At 38.2% G+C, this 18,470-nt stretch overlaps 3 protein-coding genes across 3 annotated transcripts; 2 read left to right on the forward strand and 1 right to left on the reverse strand.

The window, feature by feature from the left end:
* Positions 1–6,382: 6,382 nt before the first annotated feature.
* Positions 6,383–7,071, forward strand: LOC134668547 (calphotin-like; the record flags this gene model as incomplete). The annotated part of the gene is made up of 1 exon (XM_063525993.1): positions 6,383–7,071. A coding segment is annotated over one exon (624 nt), but the record flags the coding sequence as incomplete, so codon positions are not given.
* A 1,027-nt stretch (positions 7,072–8,098) lies between these two features.
* LOC134668548 (cuticle protein 16.5-like) lies at positions 8,099–10,490 on the reverse strand. Its single transcript, XM_063525994.1, has 2 exons — positions 10,395–10,490; positions 8,099–8,716 (listed from the first exon to the last, which is right to left on the reverse strand). The coding sequence occupies exons 1-2, from the start codon at positions 10,410–10,412 to the stop codon at positions 8,273–8,275; spliced, it is 462 nt and encodes a 153-aa protein (XP_063382064.1). The 5' UTR covers positions 10,413–10,490; the 3' UTR covers positions 8,099–8,272.
* Positions 10,491–15,681: 5,191 nt separating this feature from the next.
* On the forward strand, positions 15,682–16,422 carry LOC134668549 (nematocyst expressed protein 3-like). The gene is made up of 2 exons (XM_063525996.1): positions 15,682–15,824; positions 16,080–16,422. Exons 1-2 carry the CDS (start codon positions 15,807–15,809, stop codon positions 16,374–16,376), a joined length of 315 nt encoding a protein of 104 aa, XP_063382066.1. The 5' UTR covers positions 15,682–15,806; the 3' UTR covers positions 16,377–16,422.
* The last annotated feature ends 2,048 nt before the right edge of the window (positions 16,423–18,470 follow it).

Raw genomic sequence — 18,470 nt, forward strand, 5'->3', positions numbered from 1 at the left:
TACTACGTACATACCTATATATGTAAGTATCTAATTAAAAAAATATAGTAGGTATGTCTGCAATTTCGTGAGTTAGTCGTGAAATTTTATTCATTTATACAATTTTATTTAAGAAATAAAATTAGTATGCACTGCCTATGATCGTTTTTCTTTCCATATTAGCGCAGAGAAAACGAATTAGAATTACAAACGCCGAACGATGTACAGATATGTAAAATAGCCTTGCTCAATAAACAAATCAGATAGGCAAGTTTATTACAAATACATATATGTTTAACCCAACCCAACCAACAAACCCAATAACCCAATTCAAACAACAAACGTAACAGAATATGTATTAATTTATTTTAAACATACTACATAATCTAAACATAATACTAAGTAAAAACTAAACTTAAATATAAATATAAGCTAAACATACTAAACGTAACATAATAAAAAATAATCATGAGTCCTATAATTATGTAAGTACATATAGTGTGTTATATAGTGTACCTACTTACTTAAAGGAACAATGTGAATCAAAAATTACTAAAATTACTGTTTAATTATTATTATATTAACTTAACTTACCCAAGAGCTACACGAGCTTATTCCACCGTCCCCATTCTACCATCGGACTTTTAGACGCACGGCCGGTTTCCATCCTTACTTGGTAGATATTCCACCAATTCGCACGAAGCGCTTTGCTTCTACTTTCCTTATGCGCACTGCCAAGGAATGGAATTCCTTGCCGGCGTCTATATTTCCGTGTTCTTATAACCCGGCAACCTTCAAATCAAGAGTGAACAGGCACCTTCTGGGCGAGCTCGCTCCATCGTAGGCCACGTCTACGCCTCGGCTAGTCTGTGGCCATGAGTAAGCCCATTCATAATAATAAAAAAAAAAAAAAATTAACATAGCTGGATTGTCAAAAGAGACACGTCCACGTTTAGTAAAAATTTAAAAACTTACAAGGTCAAAATTATAAGGTAAGTATATACGAGTATACGAGGTATATTTATTATAATTCCGTTGACCTAGAACTATGAAATTTGGCCAATAATATCGTCTTACCTTACACTACAAGTACAAAGATAAATCTGAAAATTTTCCGTTTCCACAAGAATCAGAGACACGAGATTACATATCAAAGCGTCCGGATGCGAAGACGGAGCAGGAATCCGGTAAGTACTGAAAATTGTACCGAAGATCTTGTACAGAAGTTTATTTATTTATTTATTTATTGAGAAATTATTATTATACCTATTTCTATTATATTCTTTAAAATGTTGTCTACTCCATGTCCAATTGTTTACATCGAAATAAAATGGTCTACATTTCCCGCTGATACCCGTAAATCAAATTGTTAAAAAAAATTGTTATATTTATACGAAACACTCGGTGGGTGAGTCCGACACGCACTTGGCCGGTTTTTTTCTCAATGAACGGTTTGTTAGTTCATATATATTTTACTTCGCTTTGGAGAATTTATGTAGATACTCGTACTTATCTACGAAAAAAGGAGAGCGAAAAAAAGTTATTCCATCTATTGTAAAATGTTAATTCTTTGGCAAGATCTTAGATATTGCCTACTTTTGAACAAAAATCTCGTATTTTAAACGTCAAATTAATGCTGTTAAACATTATCTCTGCAGCTCTCAATGACTAATTGTTCTTGGGTGTATACTTTAAGTCGTAGCTGAAATAAGTAGTACCTACTCTTGCTTTGCACCTAATGATTCGAGCAAATTGTGTTTTTTGATAACTAATTGTACTTTTGGGAGGATACGTCTGGGAGGACATCATCGTCATCATAATAGAATACGAAAACTTAAGACGAAACCGGAGCTGAGTTTTTAATATTTTAGGTAAATATACCCGTCTCGCTAACGGAAGCGGCTCCTAAAACTAGTGCGATAAGGACAAGGCCAAAAATCCTGCGTAAAAATCTCAAAAATCGAGGTTTCGTACTCGACTGTTTCCTCCTCCAAAACTTAACCAATCGTAACCAAACTTGAAAACCTGAATGATTATGAAATTATCTGTGTCGAACCGTTTTGCTTTTTTGGCTAATTGATATCAGTTTTGAATACTACGCCTCTCATTGCGGCATATAGTCAATGAGGCCGTTTTGGCCATTTTTGAAGGGCTCTTAAAAAAAACAATATCAAAAACAATAATATCAAAAAATGCAAAACGGTCCGACACAGATATTGACAATATTAATCTGTGTTGAAAAAATTATTGCTCTAGCATCACAACCCACGGAGGAAACAATCGAGTACGTTTATATGGAAAAATGACCACTCCTGTTGGCTCTTAAAAAGGACTTAGCTAGTGATTTGCACGTGGTTGCGTTATTTACATATCACTGATAAGACGAAAACTACACATTATATTTTAATTCAGGGTTATCTCCTAAACCCAGAAGTTGACACTGACTTAGTGATCCATATACTAGTTAGGTTGTCCAGCTTTTGTGTCGTAACTGACGTGGCCCCGTTGCGTGCCCGGAGTCTAACGAATTGCACCACCGTGACGAAACACAGCGCAAGGTGAATCTTGCAGACTACCGTATAAAAGCTATTGTCACCGACTTGGACACATCACATTCGCATCTTCTGTCCACCACACAGAAACAACAACAAGCAAAATGTTCAAAATTGTAAGTGCGGAAAAAAGCGACTCCCATAAAACCTTTTTCTTTTTAAATATTTCTGATCGTTTTATGGTATTCAGTTATTTAATTGCCCACTTGTTTACTACTTATTATTTTTATTGTGATTTTAACTATTGAAATTAGTCTAGTTACCATAAATATAAGAAATCAACTTTTTTTAACTTGTCGTTTTTGCCAGACATTCTGCAATTATAATTAAAAGTAGGCTTTAAGGCAGATAACATACATACGTTATAATTTGATATGTAGGTACCTTTTATTTATGTTATTTGACAAGCCGATTTAATTTTACTTTCAGGTGCTCCTCGCCACCTTCGCTCTGGCTGCTGCCAAGCCCAGCATCGGCCCCGCCGCGCTCGTGGCCCCGGCAGTAGCAGCACCCCTAGTGGCCGCGCCGGCGCCCGTCGTGGCCCCCGCGCCCTTCGTGACAGCGACTAGCTCCCAGTACGTCTCAAGAAATTACAATGGACTGGTTGCCGCTGCCCCCGTTGTCGCTGCTCCCGCTCCTTTGGTCGCTGCGCCCGCTCCTTTAGTCGCTGCGCCCGCTCCTGTGGTCGCTCCAGCTCCATATGCAGCTGCCCGCTTCGTGGCGCCCGCTGCTCCGGTGGTTGCCGCTCCTGCCCCATACCTTGCTCCGGCAGCCAGGATCGTAGCCCCCGCCGTGGCACCAGCCCCCGTCTTGCCCGCGTACGCTCGCTACGCTGCACCTTACGCTGCGCCGTACTTCGCCCCTTCTGCTCCTTACTTCGCCCTTTAAATAATAAGAAGACTGACCATTTATACCAAATAAATTGTATATAACATACCTTTTACGTTTTCATTTTAAAGTCCTCTAGTTAACCTTCAAGTGATCGATCCCTATCAAAATGGTAACCAAGTGACTAGTCAAAGATACACGTAAATATCTAAATATTTGTCTAAATAGACTGTTTTATAACTTATAACGAGCATTGTTCTCACATACACAGTCAATGTAATTATTAATATTACTAAAATAAACGCTGGATCTTGGCCATAAACAAGAATCCAAACAAAGTGATTACGTATGCATTTCAATGGAAAATTAATTTGGTTAGGCTCATACATTTAGAAGTAGGTACCTCTAATTGGTAGGTACCAATCGGTTTACGTGGACAAAGTTTCAAGGAAGTTGGAGATTAGTCCTTGGCAATTAAGTAGGTACCAACGTGTAGGCACAAACAACAAACCTCGTTACGCATCGGACCTTTCGAAGCCTTAACAAAACAATGGAAACAATTAAAATTTAACTGACCTATTTATGTACGCGCTGTCGGCATTCAGGCTAGAAGAAAATATAAGTACCAATAACGTTACCTATACATTAGGTACAACAGTTATACTTTAGTTGACATTCAAGCCTATTTATCTAATGAGATTGTAGCATTGAATAGATTATATTTAAGTATCTCGAGTGAGGCTACAGTTTTATTATCTTCTAAAAATATTTACTTCGATTTTCACAGACAAAGTCAACTCTGAGAATAACTCATAAGTATAATAAACTTACCGAACCTTAAACAGGTACTTGTCTAGGAGCAGATAAGCGCCATTGTGTTCAAATTAGGAAAGGTCCCTGAAATACGGGAGGGTACTGGGGTAAAGAACTTAAGTAGGTATTCATTTTCTTAGGTATTCCTATCTATTTCAATATTGTTGACCCATATAGGTACTCGTAATAATAATGAATTACAGTCTTGGATTTGAAGCTTAGGACAGGCTATTATTCTTTCTTGAATAGCATGGATATTTCATTAGGTGGATACCATGCAGTACTGACTAAAGGCAAAAAAGCTAGTTGCCAAAAAGCTTAATTAAGTTTTGATTGTCACCTGACGATTTGTTTAGGAGTTATGGAGCTAATTGAAGATTTTCTATATTTTTAACGTCGTCTGTGGTAGTAGTGATCGTTAATTCGAAATGAAGATTAATCAGAAACTACATACGAGTGATAACTTGATATGTAAGTAGTGCAGTGGAACACACAGGTGAACCATTTCTCCAGCTCGAGTACTTCGTTCTGAATGCCGCTTGAATATCAAATAGACAGTGACAGCGTCACATGGTAATTATTTTTATACATTTGAAACTCTATTTCAAATAATAAAAGGTTCCTTTTCGTAGCTGCATAGCTTATATGTCTGAAGTGGATACAGTTTTATTAGAACTTCATTAGGATTCAATTCGTACACGATTATGGGTATACCGCGCATTAAATTCCATATCGAGGGCGTGATTTGTCCGTGGACTCGTTTTGTGATGCCTATTGTTCAATATTTACCCATAAAAGTATATGGGTCAAGACAACTGTGTGCCAATTTCTCTGTCATAAAGACCTAGCCAGTACGAGTATATACCACAAATTCTAATATTTTCATCTGCAGAACCGCATAAAAATGTTTTGTTTTTTTTCAAAATCTCTGAGTTACCACCACAATCGCCACGTCTTTTTAAACGACATTAAACTGCAAATCGGTAAAAGTAAAACGGTAAATCGATACCTAATACTTTAGACCGATATGCAAATAAATTAGTAGTTTTTAGTGTTCCGTACAAAACTTTGTTTACGGAACACTTATTTTATGTGTATCTAACTTAATCTTTCAAAATATGACGTACTTATATCAAAACATCTCCGGCTGAAACATAGGTATATAATTGAGAGGCATATGTACAGTGTTATCTACGAAACGAATGACAGTTATAACACTATGAAATAAAATATGAGCTTCTTTAAAGTCAACAAGCGTTTAACTGAATGGCACTTGGACTTTAAAAATTGCTATTCATACGTTATTACCCACATGTAGCATCTCACTCGCACATATAGCTACAGGCGAGTGAAGTCAAAAAGAGATCACATTGATATCAATGTGTAAGTTCGTATCACCAGAGGCTGAAGCTAGAGAGCTTTGGTAGATGATGATGAAAATTATAACGGATATTACCTATTACACAATTCACACAATCAGCACCTACACAGCTTGATCTTATGATAGAGATGTAATTAACCGATACATTGATGCGCCTGTGGATTCATGCAAATTAGAACTACTTAGTATAGTTGACTCATACAAGCAAAGCCTGATTAACAAACACCTCCTTCGAGTTATATAACAACCCTATCAATGGGTAACAAGACACATTCGGTAATCGATGGCGCCCATGTTGGTATCTAATTGAGCATGCGCAGGTCCTGCCATAGGAAAGTGAAACCGAACATGACCAGCGAAGACGTAATGCTTGCAACAGTATGAACTATATAACGACATGTGACACATTCATCAACACACACCTAGGTTGTTCCTCGACTCATCAAGTCGTGCCAAGATACACCATGTCGGCCCTTAGATTCGTAAGTACCTAATCACTTTTGAACCCCATTTCTTGACGTTTGTAGCCATGGCCTGCTGATGGAAAGAGGACTAAGGATCATGCTCATCGTTAAGATAGAATAGGATAAGCAGCGAATGGTGAAATCCCTTGAAGTTGCTAGTATCTCTAGCCAAGGCGTTGACATCATCATTTATTTAAGAGTTACGAGTAGACTCTTGTCAGTGGAGCGGTTTTCAGTGACAGGTTTCCTTAAAGCTCTTGTTTGCCTTAGTTATAAAAATAACTGTACCAGAATTTAAAAAAAAAACTTTATTTTTTCCATAATCCTATGTCTAACATATCAATATTTAACGTATTTCCTCATTTCTATTACAGATCATTTCCTTAGCCGCCATCATAGCTAGCTGCAGTGCTAGCATAGGCCACACTCACATAGCACCAGCAGTCAGATCCTTCCCCATCGTTAGATACGCTCCGTTCTACAACTTCCCACACGGCATCAGATCCATCCACGCTGTAGCACCTGCCCCGCTAGCCGCTGTAGCGCCAGCACCTGTGTTGCCAGCACCGCTGCCCGCTCCAGTGTTTCCGGCGCCAGTACCAGCCCCAGTATTACCAGCGCCAGCACCATTCTTCGCGCCTGCTGTACCGAGATTAGCGCCTGCGGTTCCAGCGTTCCCGGCTCCTGTATTTGCGCGAGCTCTACCAGTGCCCGCGCCTGTTCCTTTTGCGCCCATTGTGAGGCCAGCTTATGCGCCAGCTCCCGTATTTGCACCTGCCCCGGTGGCACCAGGTCCTGTATTTGCACCTGCCCCGGTGGCACCAGCTCCTTTATTTGCACCTGCTCCTGCTCCAGTATTAGCCCCGGCTCCAGCCCCAGTCTTTGCGCCAGCGCCTATTCCTGTGGCAAGAGCAGTACCCCACCTGCACCTGTACAACAGGTTCCTCGCGCCAGCTCCGCTGGCGCCGGCACCTGTCGCGTGGAAATGAATCTAGTCTGACAATAGTAGTTATATTAAAATTAAATCGATTTAGTTAAGTTAGTAGGTTTTGTACTTGAGTCAAGACTGTTTTGTAAAAAAAAATGAAAATACACAGTTTAAAAAAAAATGTGATTTAATTGTATTACCCATATAGTAAGTACTTACTCGTAGTATTTAACAATAGTTCCAAATAAAATAAAAATAGCCAAGTGCGAAAGCCAAGTAAGAAAGTACCTCAGAAGTACCTAACACAATGATACTTTAGGTAGGTATACCACGAGTCCACGACGGTTAGCAACTCGAGAGGTGTCACTTGCGCTTTGCTAATCCTTTATTATTATTAAATTACAATTAATAACTTTACGTAATAACTGTTACGTAACAAGCTTTCCCTGTTGTGTATGTTGATTTGTTAGTTATTGTGGGTCAAATGTTATTCTGATGAGTGCCAAAAATTATTAGGCAGTCATTTACAGATTAGCAACAAAATCTTGAATTTGATTTGGATTTTATGAATTACACTTTAAATTCAGGCCCCGATTATTGAGTATATAGATCAAACAGATTCCCAGTGCTACAAAGAAAAAGTTGTTGAGGTGGAAACTAGCAAATTATTTAACCTCTCGTGTGTCTAGACAATGTTGAATTAAGACTCTTTTATTCATATGCCCTTTCATAATACCTACTTAAGTACGTTATTGACTGGTAGATTTTACCGACGTGTTCTGGTCTAATATTTTTTTTTCTTATATTATTCTCAAGATTCAACGTTTAAACAAAAGTAAAATTACAAGAAAAAAATGCTTTAGGAAAGTACTTATCAAGTTATACGAAAAAAAAATCGAATAAAAATGTATATGTACTAGAAGGTACTCAATTATAGCCAACAGGAGTGGTCATTTCTCCATACAAACGCACTTGACTGTTTCCTCCGTGGGTTTTGATGCTAGATGCTAGTTTTGATCCTAATTAACGTATAGGTACCTATACCTACCCTTGAAACTCATAAATTAAGCGTGTTCAATTACCCAATTAAACACAAATGTTTTATATTTTTACCTAAATTGAATTCTGTTTATTAAAATAAAATAAAAACGTATGTCAATATAAAATTTTTAATACATACATTTTAAAATAAAATATAGTCTTTTAGGAGAGTTGTAAGAGGCACTTGTTTTTGACGCCAATAATATAATTATTAATTATCCGTTGACGTCAATAACCAGTGAATCTATATCTATATTATAGGAAGGTCAGTCGTGTTTTCTTAAATCTATCGCACAAACGCCGGGGCAACACCGAGGGGAGCTCGGACTATGGGTGCCGCGGGGGCATAAGGAAAGGGGGCGGCAGCGTAAGCGGCGGGGGCAGCATATGCAGCGGGAGCAGCATACGCCGCGGGGGCAGCATACGCAGCGGGGCCGGCATACGCAGCGGGAGCAGCATACGCAGCGGGGGCTGCTAATGGCGCCGCGGCGTAAGCAGCCGGTGCTGCGTACGCAGCATACGGACCAGGTCCAGCGAAGTACGGAGCGGCGAACGGGCTAGCTACCAGCGGGCTCAAGGCCCTGTTGACCACACTGACTTGCGACGCATACGGAGGGATATTTTGGGGAATAGTTTGAGCGTAGCCCACGTGAGCTGGTGCGACCAGGGGAGCAGCCACGGCGACGCTGCATTCAGCTCCGACGGCGAAGGCCGCGGCGATGAGTACGATCTGAAGCAATAAATCAAAAAAATTATACATGACGTTTTATGAATGGGTACATAGGTATTTTATAAGTACCTAAGCAGTTTACAGCTCACACAAAAATACCTACACATGTTTGCTTACCAGTATATTATCGAAGTAGTTGTATGTTGTATAGCTGTGTAGAAGTAGATACTACGACTATAGTAACAGCACCAGTCATGGGACATTTAAGAGGAAATTTGGAGTATTTATGATATTTCTCGTATACATGTACATGGTCTACCGCTTAGCGTGTTAAAAGATGAAAGTCCTATCTGTCTTTCATGTTTTAGGCGTGTTGTATGAAAGATACAGCAATTAGTTTCCACATATTTAACAAATTAAAACTATGCTTTTTTTCTCCAGTCATGGACACCAAAGCTCCAGTAATGGGCCCCCATTAATGGACGTGGATCCAGTAATGGGCCCCCTATAATGGACATTGCTCTATCAGTATAAAATATTGAAATGGGGAATAAGTTACGGCAAAAAAATCAATTTTTGGTATAAGCTTTTATCGCTGAATGTATTTTTCTTTCCACAGCCAATTATTATTGTATTAGATCCATCGAGACAATTCTAATATACCCAAACACAATTAGTTAGGGTTTATTGCGATAAAGTTCCCATGGCCACCTCCTGCCTCCATCATCAGATTAGGTCCATGTTATCATAACATTGCATTATCATCCGATTTGCATACTTAATTACGTACTTACACAAAATTTCAACTGAATCGGAAATCGAAAAGTGGCTCAAATTCAGCTACCAAGATTGGACCCACACTAACTAACAGGGCAAGTTAAATAAAAGTTTGGAAATACAATATTAATTTATCCTTTAAGTCCGAGAATACCTCCTGATTGACATATTTCGTAACTACATTTTACTTCTGTATTGTTTAAACATGAAATTATGGCATGGCAAGCATCATTCTGTCAATTGTCCCATCATAGGAGGTACGCAGTTTTACAGCTCCTATAATGGGATTGGGCCAAATACCACTATTTTTTTACATCTGTGGAGTCACGACATAGTGTGTTGTATACCTTATCTCATGGTAAATACAATTAACAAAACACATTCTAGTGTTCATCAAGTATTAATTAATTGAAATTGAATAAATTAACTCACCTCTCTTAGCGAAGTTGTTAAGAATTCGTAGTGATATTTTTTTCAGTGACACGACAACTTTTGGGTTGCCGCCAATTTCTTAAAAAGCAACCAAATTTAATGAAACTTCAAACTGAAACAGCTCTAGGACTCTTATTTATGATAATATACAGCCAGTGTTTATAAACTACTTTTAGATACTTATTTTAGAGGAATTATGTTTTTTTGTCCCATTACTGGTCCACGTCCATTATAGGGTATACTACTATATAAGTTAAGTTTTTTAAGGACTAATGCACAGTGTCCCCGATGTACGAGTACTATATAATTAATAAGTTAAATAAAATAAGTAGCAAGATACCTTTTCCAAATGCATTCATTAGCGATGTTTATTTAACCAAAAAAATTTGGCATCAGTTAGGTACCTACTTTTAGTTGGTTCCAAATTAACGATTTCCTTTAATGATATGGCTGATCTGATCATTAAATTCTTATCAAGTTATCACTAAAGTTAGTAATAAAAAACGTTTAATTGTTAGTAAGTACTTACAGATTTCAAAGAAAACATTTTGCTTGTTTGACAGAGGACCTTCCTTGGCGAAAAGAAGATGTGATGTGCGATTTGCAAAGAAAAAGTCAAGCCTTATATACGTCGTATATTGTGATTCAGATAACGTGCTGGTAAATAAACATTTGTTTGACGGATTGCGGCCGGCCATTTGGGATTCATGCGCACGTGCGGTGAAATGGAGCACATTGGGAAATTGTCTGCACCGAGAAACACCTACTGTTTTTTGCAATAACTAAATGGTATTCAATGGATTGAGAGCTTGGGAACTCAGGGAAATTGGGCAGGTAAAATATTTGCAAAGGAAATGTACAAAAAACCGGGCAAGTGCGAGTCGGACTCGCGCACGAAGGGTTCCGTACCATAATGAAAAAAAAAACAAAAACAAAAATAAGCAAAAAAAAAAACGGTCACCCATCCAAGTACTGACCCCTCCCGACGTTGCTTAACTTTGGTCAAAAATCACGTTTGTTGTATGGGAGCCCCATTTAAATCTGTATTTTATTCTGTTTTTAGTATTTGTTGTTATAGCGGCAACAGAAATACATCATCTGTGAAAATTTCAAATGTCTAGCTATCACGGTTCGTGAGATACAGCCTGGTGACAGACGGACGGACGGACGGACGGACGGACGGACAGCGAAGTCTTAGTAATAGGGTCCCGTTTTACCCTTTGGGTACGGAACCCTAAAAACGGGTATTGTGTAACCCCGATGACACTTTTGTTAAAAACCGGGCAAGTGCGAGTCGGACTCGCGCACGAAGGGTTCCGTACCATAATGCAAAAAAAAAACAAAACAAAAAAAAAGCAAAGAAAAAAACGGTCACCCATCCAAGTACTGACCCCTCCCGACGTTGCTTAACTTTGGTCAAAAATCACGTTTGTTGTATGGGAGCCCCATTTAAATCTTTATTTTATTCTGTTTTTAGTATTTGTTGTTATAGCGGCCACAGAAATACATCATCTGTGAAAATTTCAACTGTCTAGCTATCACGGTTCGTGAGATACAGCCTGGTGACAGACGGACGGACGGACGGACGGACGGACGGACAGCGAAGTCTTAGTAATAGGGTCCCGTTTTACCCTTTGGGTACGGAACCCTACTTTCATATATATTATAGTATAAATAGGAATACTATAAGGTGTTATTGGTTGATATTATACATTTTCGACGTTTGAGTCTAAATGTTTAGTACTCCATACAAAGCTAAAAGTTCTCTGCTTATGGGAACACTTCAGTCTCGAACATCAGTTAAATGTGTTTTTAGGGTTCCGTACCCAAAGGTTAAAACGGGACCCTATTACTAAGACTTCGCTGTCTGTCCGTCCGTCCGTCCGTCCGTCCGTCCGTCTGTCACCAGGCTGTATCTCACGAACCGTGATAGCTAGACAGTTGAAATTTTCACAGATGATGTATTTCTGTTGCCGCTATAACAACAAATACTAAAAACAGAATAAAATACAGATTTAAATGGGGCTCCCATACAACAAACGTGATTTTTGACCAAAGTTAAGCAACGTCGGGATTGGTCAGTACTTGGATGGGTGACCGTTTTTTTTTTTGCTTTATTTTTTGTTTTTGTTTTTTGCATTATGGTACGGAACCCTTCGTGCGCGAGTCCGACTCGCACTTGCCCGGTTTTTTTCTTATTGATACCTACTTGAGTTGAGTAATAGTCACTAAATAATTACTTAGTAAGGTAGGCAACCTCCATAGATAAGGATCATACCACGATCGTAAAAAACAAGATGCTTGCCATTTAGTTATACAAACATGTCTACAAATATCATGCTTAATAGACCAGTAGGCGTATGATGGATGTTGTAATACACGTAACAAAGAAATCGTTACTTTTTAACACTCCGCGAATGAACGAGATACATATATATATATATATATATCATAATCATACCGCCACATAGACAAATCATTACCATCACATCACAGGTAAGGTAAGGTTCACCTAAAATGCTTATGCACCACGGTGGAAGCTGTTATCTACGTGATAAGACTGATAAGACAAATGTCACTTTTTATCACCTTTGGTTGAATGAGACAGACACTGTCATTTGGACGGTGTAACGTCGATAACAGCGACCGTCATATCCAATAAAAGTAGGATAATACAAATGTCACTTTTTATAGTCTTTGGTTGAATGAGACAGAAACTGACATTTGGACGGTGTAACGTCGATAACAGCGACCGTCATATCCAATAAAAGTAGGATAATACAAATGTCACTTTTTATAGTCTTTGGTTGAATGAGACAGACACTGTCATTTGGACGGTGTAACGTCGATAACAGCGACCGTCATATCCAATAAAAGTAGGATAATACAAATGTCACTTTTTATAGTCTTTGGTTGAATGAGACAGAAACTGTCATTTGGACGGTGTAACGTCGATAACAGCGACCGTCATATCCAATAAAAGTAGGATAATACAAATGTCACTTTTTATAGTCTTTGGTTGAATGAGACAGACACTGTCATTTGGACGGTGTAACGTCGATAACAGCGACCGTCATATCCAATAAAAGTAGGATAATACAAATGTCACTTTTTATAGTCTTTGGTTGAATGAGACAGAAACTGTCATTTGGATGGTGTAACGTCGATAACAGCGACCATCATATCCAATAAAAGTAGGATAATACAAATGTCACTTTTTATAGTCTTTGGTTGAATGAGACAGAAACTGTCATTTGGATGGTGTAACGTCGATAACAGCGACCGTCATATCCAATAAAAGTAGGATAATACAAATGTCACTTTTTATAGTCTTTGGTTGAATGAGACAGAAACTGTCATTTGGACGGTGTAACGTCGATAACAGCGACCGTCATATCCAATAAAAGTAGGATAATACAAATGTCACTTTTTATAGTCTTTGGTTGAATGAGACAGAAACTGTCATTTGGATGGTGTAACGTCGATAACAGCGACCGTCATATCCAATAAAAGTAGGATAATACAAATGTCACTTTTTATCGTCTTTGGTTGAATGAGACAGAAACTGTCATTTGGACGGTGTAACGTCGATAACAGCGACCATCATATCCAATAAAAGTAGGATAATACAAATGTCACTTTTTATCGTCTTTGGTTGAATGAGACAGGCACTGTCATTTGGACGGTGTAACGTCGATAACAGCGACCGTCATATCCAATAAAAGTAGGATAATACAAATGTCACTTTTTATCGTCTTTGGTTGAATGAGACAGAAACTGTCATTTGGATGGTGTAACGTCGATAACAGCGACCATCATATCCAATAAAAGTAGGATAATACAAATGTCACTTTTTATCGTCTTTGGTTGAATGAGAGAGACACTGTCATTTGGACGGTGTAACGTCGATAACAGCGACCGTCATATCCAATAAAAGTAGGATAATACAAATGTCACTTTTTATAGTCTTTGGTTGAATGAGACAGAAACTGTCATTTGGATGGTGTAACGTCGATAACAGCGACCGTCATATCCAATAAAAGTAGGATAATACAAATGTCACTTTTTATCGTCTTTGGTTGAATGAGACAGAAACTGTCATTTGGACGGTGTAACGTCGATAACAGCGACCATCATATCCAATAAAAGTAGGATAATACAAATGTCACTTTTTATCGTCTTTGGTTGAATGAGACAGAAACTGTCATTTGGACGGTGTAACGTCGATAACAGCGACCGTCATATCCAATAAAAGTAGGATAATACAAATGTCACTTTTTATCGTCTTTGGTTGAATGAGACAGAAACTGTCATTTGGATGGTGTAACGTCGATAACAGCGACCATCATATCCAATAAAAGTAGGATAATACAAATGTCACTTTTTATCGTCTTTGGTTGAATGAGACAGAAACTGTCATTTGGATGGTGTAACGTCGATAACAGCGACCATCATATCCAATAAAAGTAGGATAATACAAATGTCACTTTTTATCGCCTTTGGTTGAGTGAGACAGACACTGTCATTTGGACGGTGTAACGTCGATAACAGCGACCGTCATATCCAATAAAAGTAGGATAATACAAATGTCACTTTTTATAGTCTTTGGTTGAATGAGACAGAAACTGTCATTTGGATGGTGTAACGTCGATAACAGCGACCGTCATATCCAATAAAAGTAGGATAATACAAATGTCACTTTTTATCGCCTTTGGTTGAGTGAGACAGACACTGTCATTTGGATGGTGTAGCGTCGATAACAGCGACCATCATCGACGTTTTTCAAATTTCAACACACATTGCGAGGAAAAAAAGGAAGCTTTTATACAATCATATTTCAATCGTTAAAACAGTAAACTGCCGTATTCGAACTTCAAGATATTCACAAGAGACGACACTTAGGTACTAGATCCATTCTAGATACGTTATAGTTTAGATATCAACTAGTTCTCTTTTGCAGCGCAATTCGGACAACTAATGTCACTTTTACGTTAGATAGAGTAAGATAGCTATTAGATGAGAATTAGATCTCTAAGTCATATCCTGTGGAAATCGTTCAAGAGTATCTCCAGAATCGCGCAAATGTCAAATTTGACAGGTTAGATGTTAAACATATCGTTATCGAAGCTTGGTGATGCTAAAAGATGTCTAATAGATGTCTATTTCATAATCCGAATCGGGCCCAGAGTCTAAAATCTGTCATACTGCCTGCCGCCCCACGATTCTGCCGCTGGCGGGCTGGCCGGACCCCAGCAGGTGGTCAGCGGGGCGCCGGCGCCCGCCAGGCCGTGTTGTAAAATCTAATTTTTCTTTTCAAAAACAAATCCCATTTTGTCGACTTTTCAAACGGTTTGATATTCCAAATGACATAGGTAATATTATTTACCTAAATGTTAACTGACTTATGATCCACATTGAATATAGAATAGAATAGAATAGAATATGGTTTAAATATTGTTTTTTCATAGTTTCCCCGGCACCGCGCCCCGTGCGCCCTTATGGTAAAAACGGTATTGCTTGTATCCTTTAGAGTGATGAAAATGATTACATTTGTATCGCGCCCTAGAAAACAGAATTTGAGAAGAGAAAAGAGCCTTGCAAGGTAAATACTGAAATAAAAAGTATACGAATTTAGACTTTATGTGCCGTTGACCACTACTTCCTAGTATTTTTTTTCACCAGCCGTTACGTAAGTTGCAGTGAAATTGGTGTGCACAAAGTCGAAATTAGAATGCAGCCGTCGTTATAGAAGTCTGGGTCAACCACTGTGGCGGTTAGCCAGCGATGTCCTGCGTATTATTAACGCACGCATGCGGCGTCCGTATTGTTGCTCAACTAAATCACATTTCGTATAAAACGTGACGATGCCCTGGAGACGACACAGTCCACCGACTCCTCCTTTAGCGTCAGAACTCGTGAGCAGTCACACAAACTAAGCAAAATGATCGCCAAATTCGTTGTAAGTTTAATTTGCCTGGTCAAACTTGTTGTCTCTAAGGACATGTTGGTGCCAACTCCGTAGCAATATATCATGTTATTGTACTGTCTGTATACCTACTCACATTTTTTATCCTTCTTAATTTAACCAACATAATTATTATTTGCAAAGATATTCGAAATTCGAAACACCTTCCCAAGCGGACTCGGGTTAGCAAGTTGAACATGGGCCGATTACAAAGAAATACAATAACAATGAGATCAAACTTGTTTACAGATTGTCTTCGCCCTAGCTCTTGCCTCCGCCAGCGCCAGTGTGCTGCCCCTAGCCGCGGCCCCAGCTGCACTCGTGGCCCCAGCCGTAGCCCCTGCAGCGTACGCCGTGGCCCCCTACGCCAGCTCCTACTCCGCGCACTCCGTCAACCATGCGGTAGCCACCCCCGTGGTTGCCCCCGCCCCGCTAGTGGCCGCCGCTGCTCCGGCTCCGCTTGTCTCTTCTCCTTACGTCGCCGCTCCCGCCTTCGCCCCATCCCCGTACTTATCCAGATACGTAGCCTCCCCTTACTTCCTTTAAACGAATTTGGTGATATCATTGCCTTAGTGACTTGCTCAATGTAATATATACTTAAATATATATTTTGGTTAAATAAATAGAAATTATTGCGATAAAGACAAGTGTGTGATTTTTTTTTTATATTTTCAGCAATTTAGTGTGACCGCATAAATTTAATACTCCTGTTAACGTTAACTAACAGAGATGTGACTTATTTGAAATACTTGTATTTAAAATGCAAATACAAAATGCAAAATACCTATTTTGTATTTAAATACCTTTTGAAGAAAACTATTTTGTATTTTATTTGAAATAGTTTTTGGGACCTATTTTCTATTTTCAAAATACAAAATACTTTATAGTAGGTAGGTAATGTAGGTAGGAGTTACAATCTCTTCTGATGTTACAATCCTGGCAACTCTCTCATTCTTTTAACATGGAACTGTTGAATCTGTTTAGTAACGTCGCACATGACCACAAGCGTAACGAGTGGTTAAAAAAGTGGAATCTTGAGTGTCGCGAGGGTTTCAAGGCACGAGAGGAGAACAAACTTTTCTGCCCTGGTGAAACACAGACGAGACGTTTTCATCACACTAACGAGAGGCATTATACTACTTAGCTGTAAAACATTACAAATTAATGCTTTAAAAGTTGGCCGTTAAAAACCATCATCCATACCTACATCCTACCGGTTACGTAATATGAGCAAACAAATAGAAATTTGCACTTTAGATAGAGGATTGATTTCAAAGAATAAAGAGAGTCTTTTCGACTCGGAAATTCCGAGTAATACTTTTTAATTCAGACTAGGTATTCACTAATCAGAGTACCTTTTATCGCAAAGTATTTGTATTTTTAAAAAGTATTTTGAAAATACCTATTTCGTATTTTGTATTTAAATACAAATTCAAAAACTATTTTGTATTTTGCATTTGAAATAGTATTATCAAGGAAGTATTTGTATTTTGTATTTAAATACTTTTTATAAAGTATTTTTCACATCTCTGTTAACTAAAACCATAGAGAAATAAATAAGCTAACCCACTTATTTATTTATCTGTTATGTGTTAAAACATAAAACTAGATTAGATTAGATGATTTATTTCATGCAAGACAATTACATAATAGGTTTGAATTGATGTCAAAAATATAAGAATTTCTATCATGATCGTCAAAATAAACCGTAAATGAATATAACTAATAACAATACTAATGAAATAAAATTACAGCTCCACTTAAGGATCCAATTATAGGCATTGGAGAGTAAACACGTGTCCCATATACCCACAAACAATATGAATACAGTAATTAACAGCAAGTTTTGTGTTATTGAGCGGTTTTCCGGTAATAAGATCACTAAACACTAAGTAAATGCTAAGGAGCGAATATACTACGCAATTTCACATTAATTAGGAAGCGCAATCTGACATTTTAGTGGAAACATAACTTTGGCACGTGTAAGCATAATAATTCGTTCAAAGAGATCCAAAATATAATTAAGCCCTTATTACAAATTAAAGTTTAATGGTAATCGTCTATGTTGATATAAGCAAGTAGATTAAAGAAATCAACGCGTAATCTTGTAAAAGTAAATCTTATCATATACCGTCGGCGCGATTCGGGGGAAAGATTATCTTTACTATTTCATATCTAATTCATTTCCCGAACCGCGCCGCATCTCTTGGGCATATACATAACAAAACCTTTATATTCTACATAGTTTTTGGAAAAGCAAACCGTTTTAACTAATCATTTTGATCTAACACCACACCAATTAAGCGTGAGTAAGTAACATGCCCGGTAAATAATGTGCATAGTCACCTAGATATGAAATGATAAGTCATGTGGCCATGTGACACAAGAACAGTGTCATTGAGAACGCCCTGCCCTCCTTTGGTGTCACCTGCGTCCGCTCCGCTTCTACCAGCCATTAGCAATTTTCATCTATGGATAAATATAAATTTTAGCTCACACAACAACTAACAACTAAATGCGTATGTTGTGAGGCATGAAACCTCTTGATCCATGTTAGTAATTAGTAGGTACTTAATAAATAAAGCAATTTTACGCCCAAAACAATGTTTAACTAAAGAACAGTATAACCGAATCGAAAAG

This window comes from Cydia fagiglandana, chromosome 11 (assembly GCF_963556715.1).
Source record: "Cydia fagiglandana chromosome 11, ilCydFagi1.1, whole genome shotgun sequence".
Classification (NCBI taxonomy): Eukaryota; Metazoa; Arthropoda; class Insecta; order Lepidoptera; family Tortricidae; genus Cydia; species Cydia fagiglandana.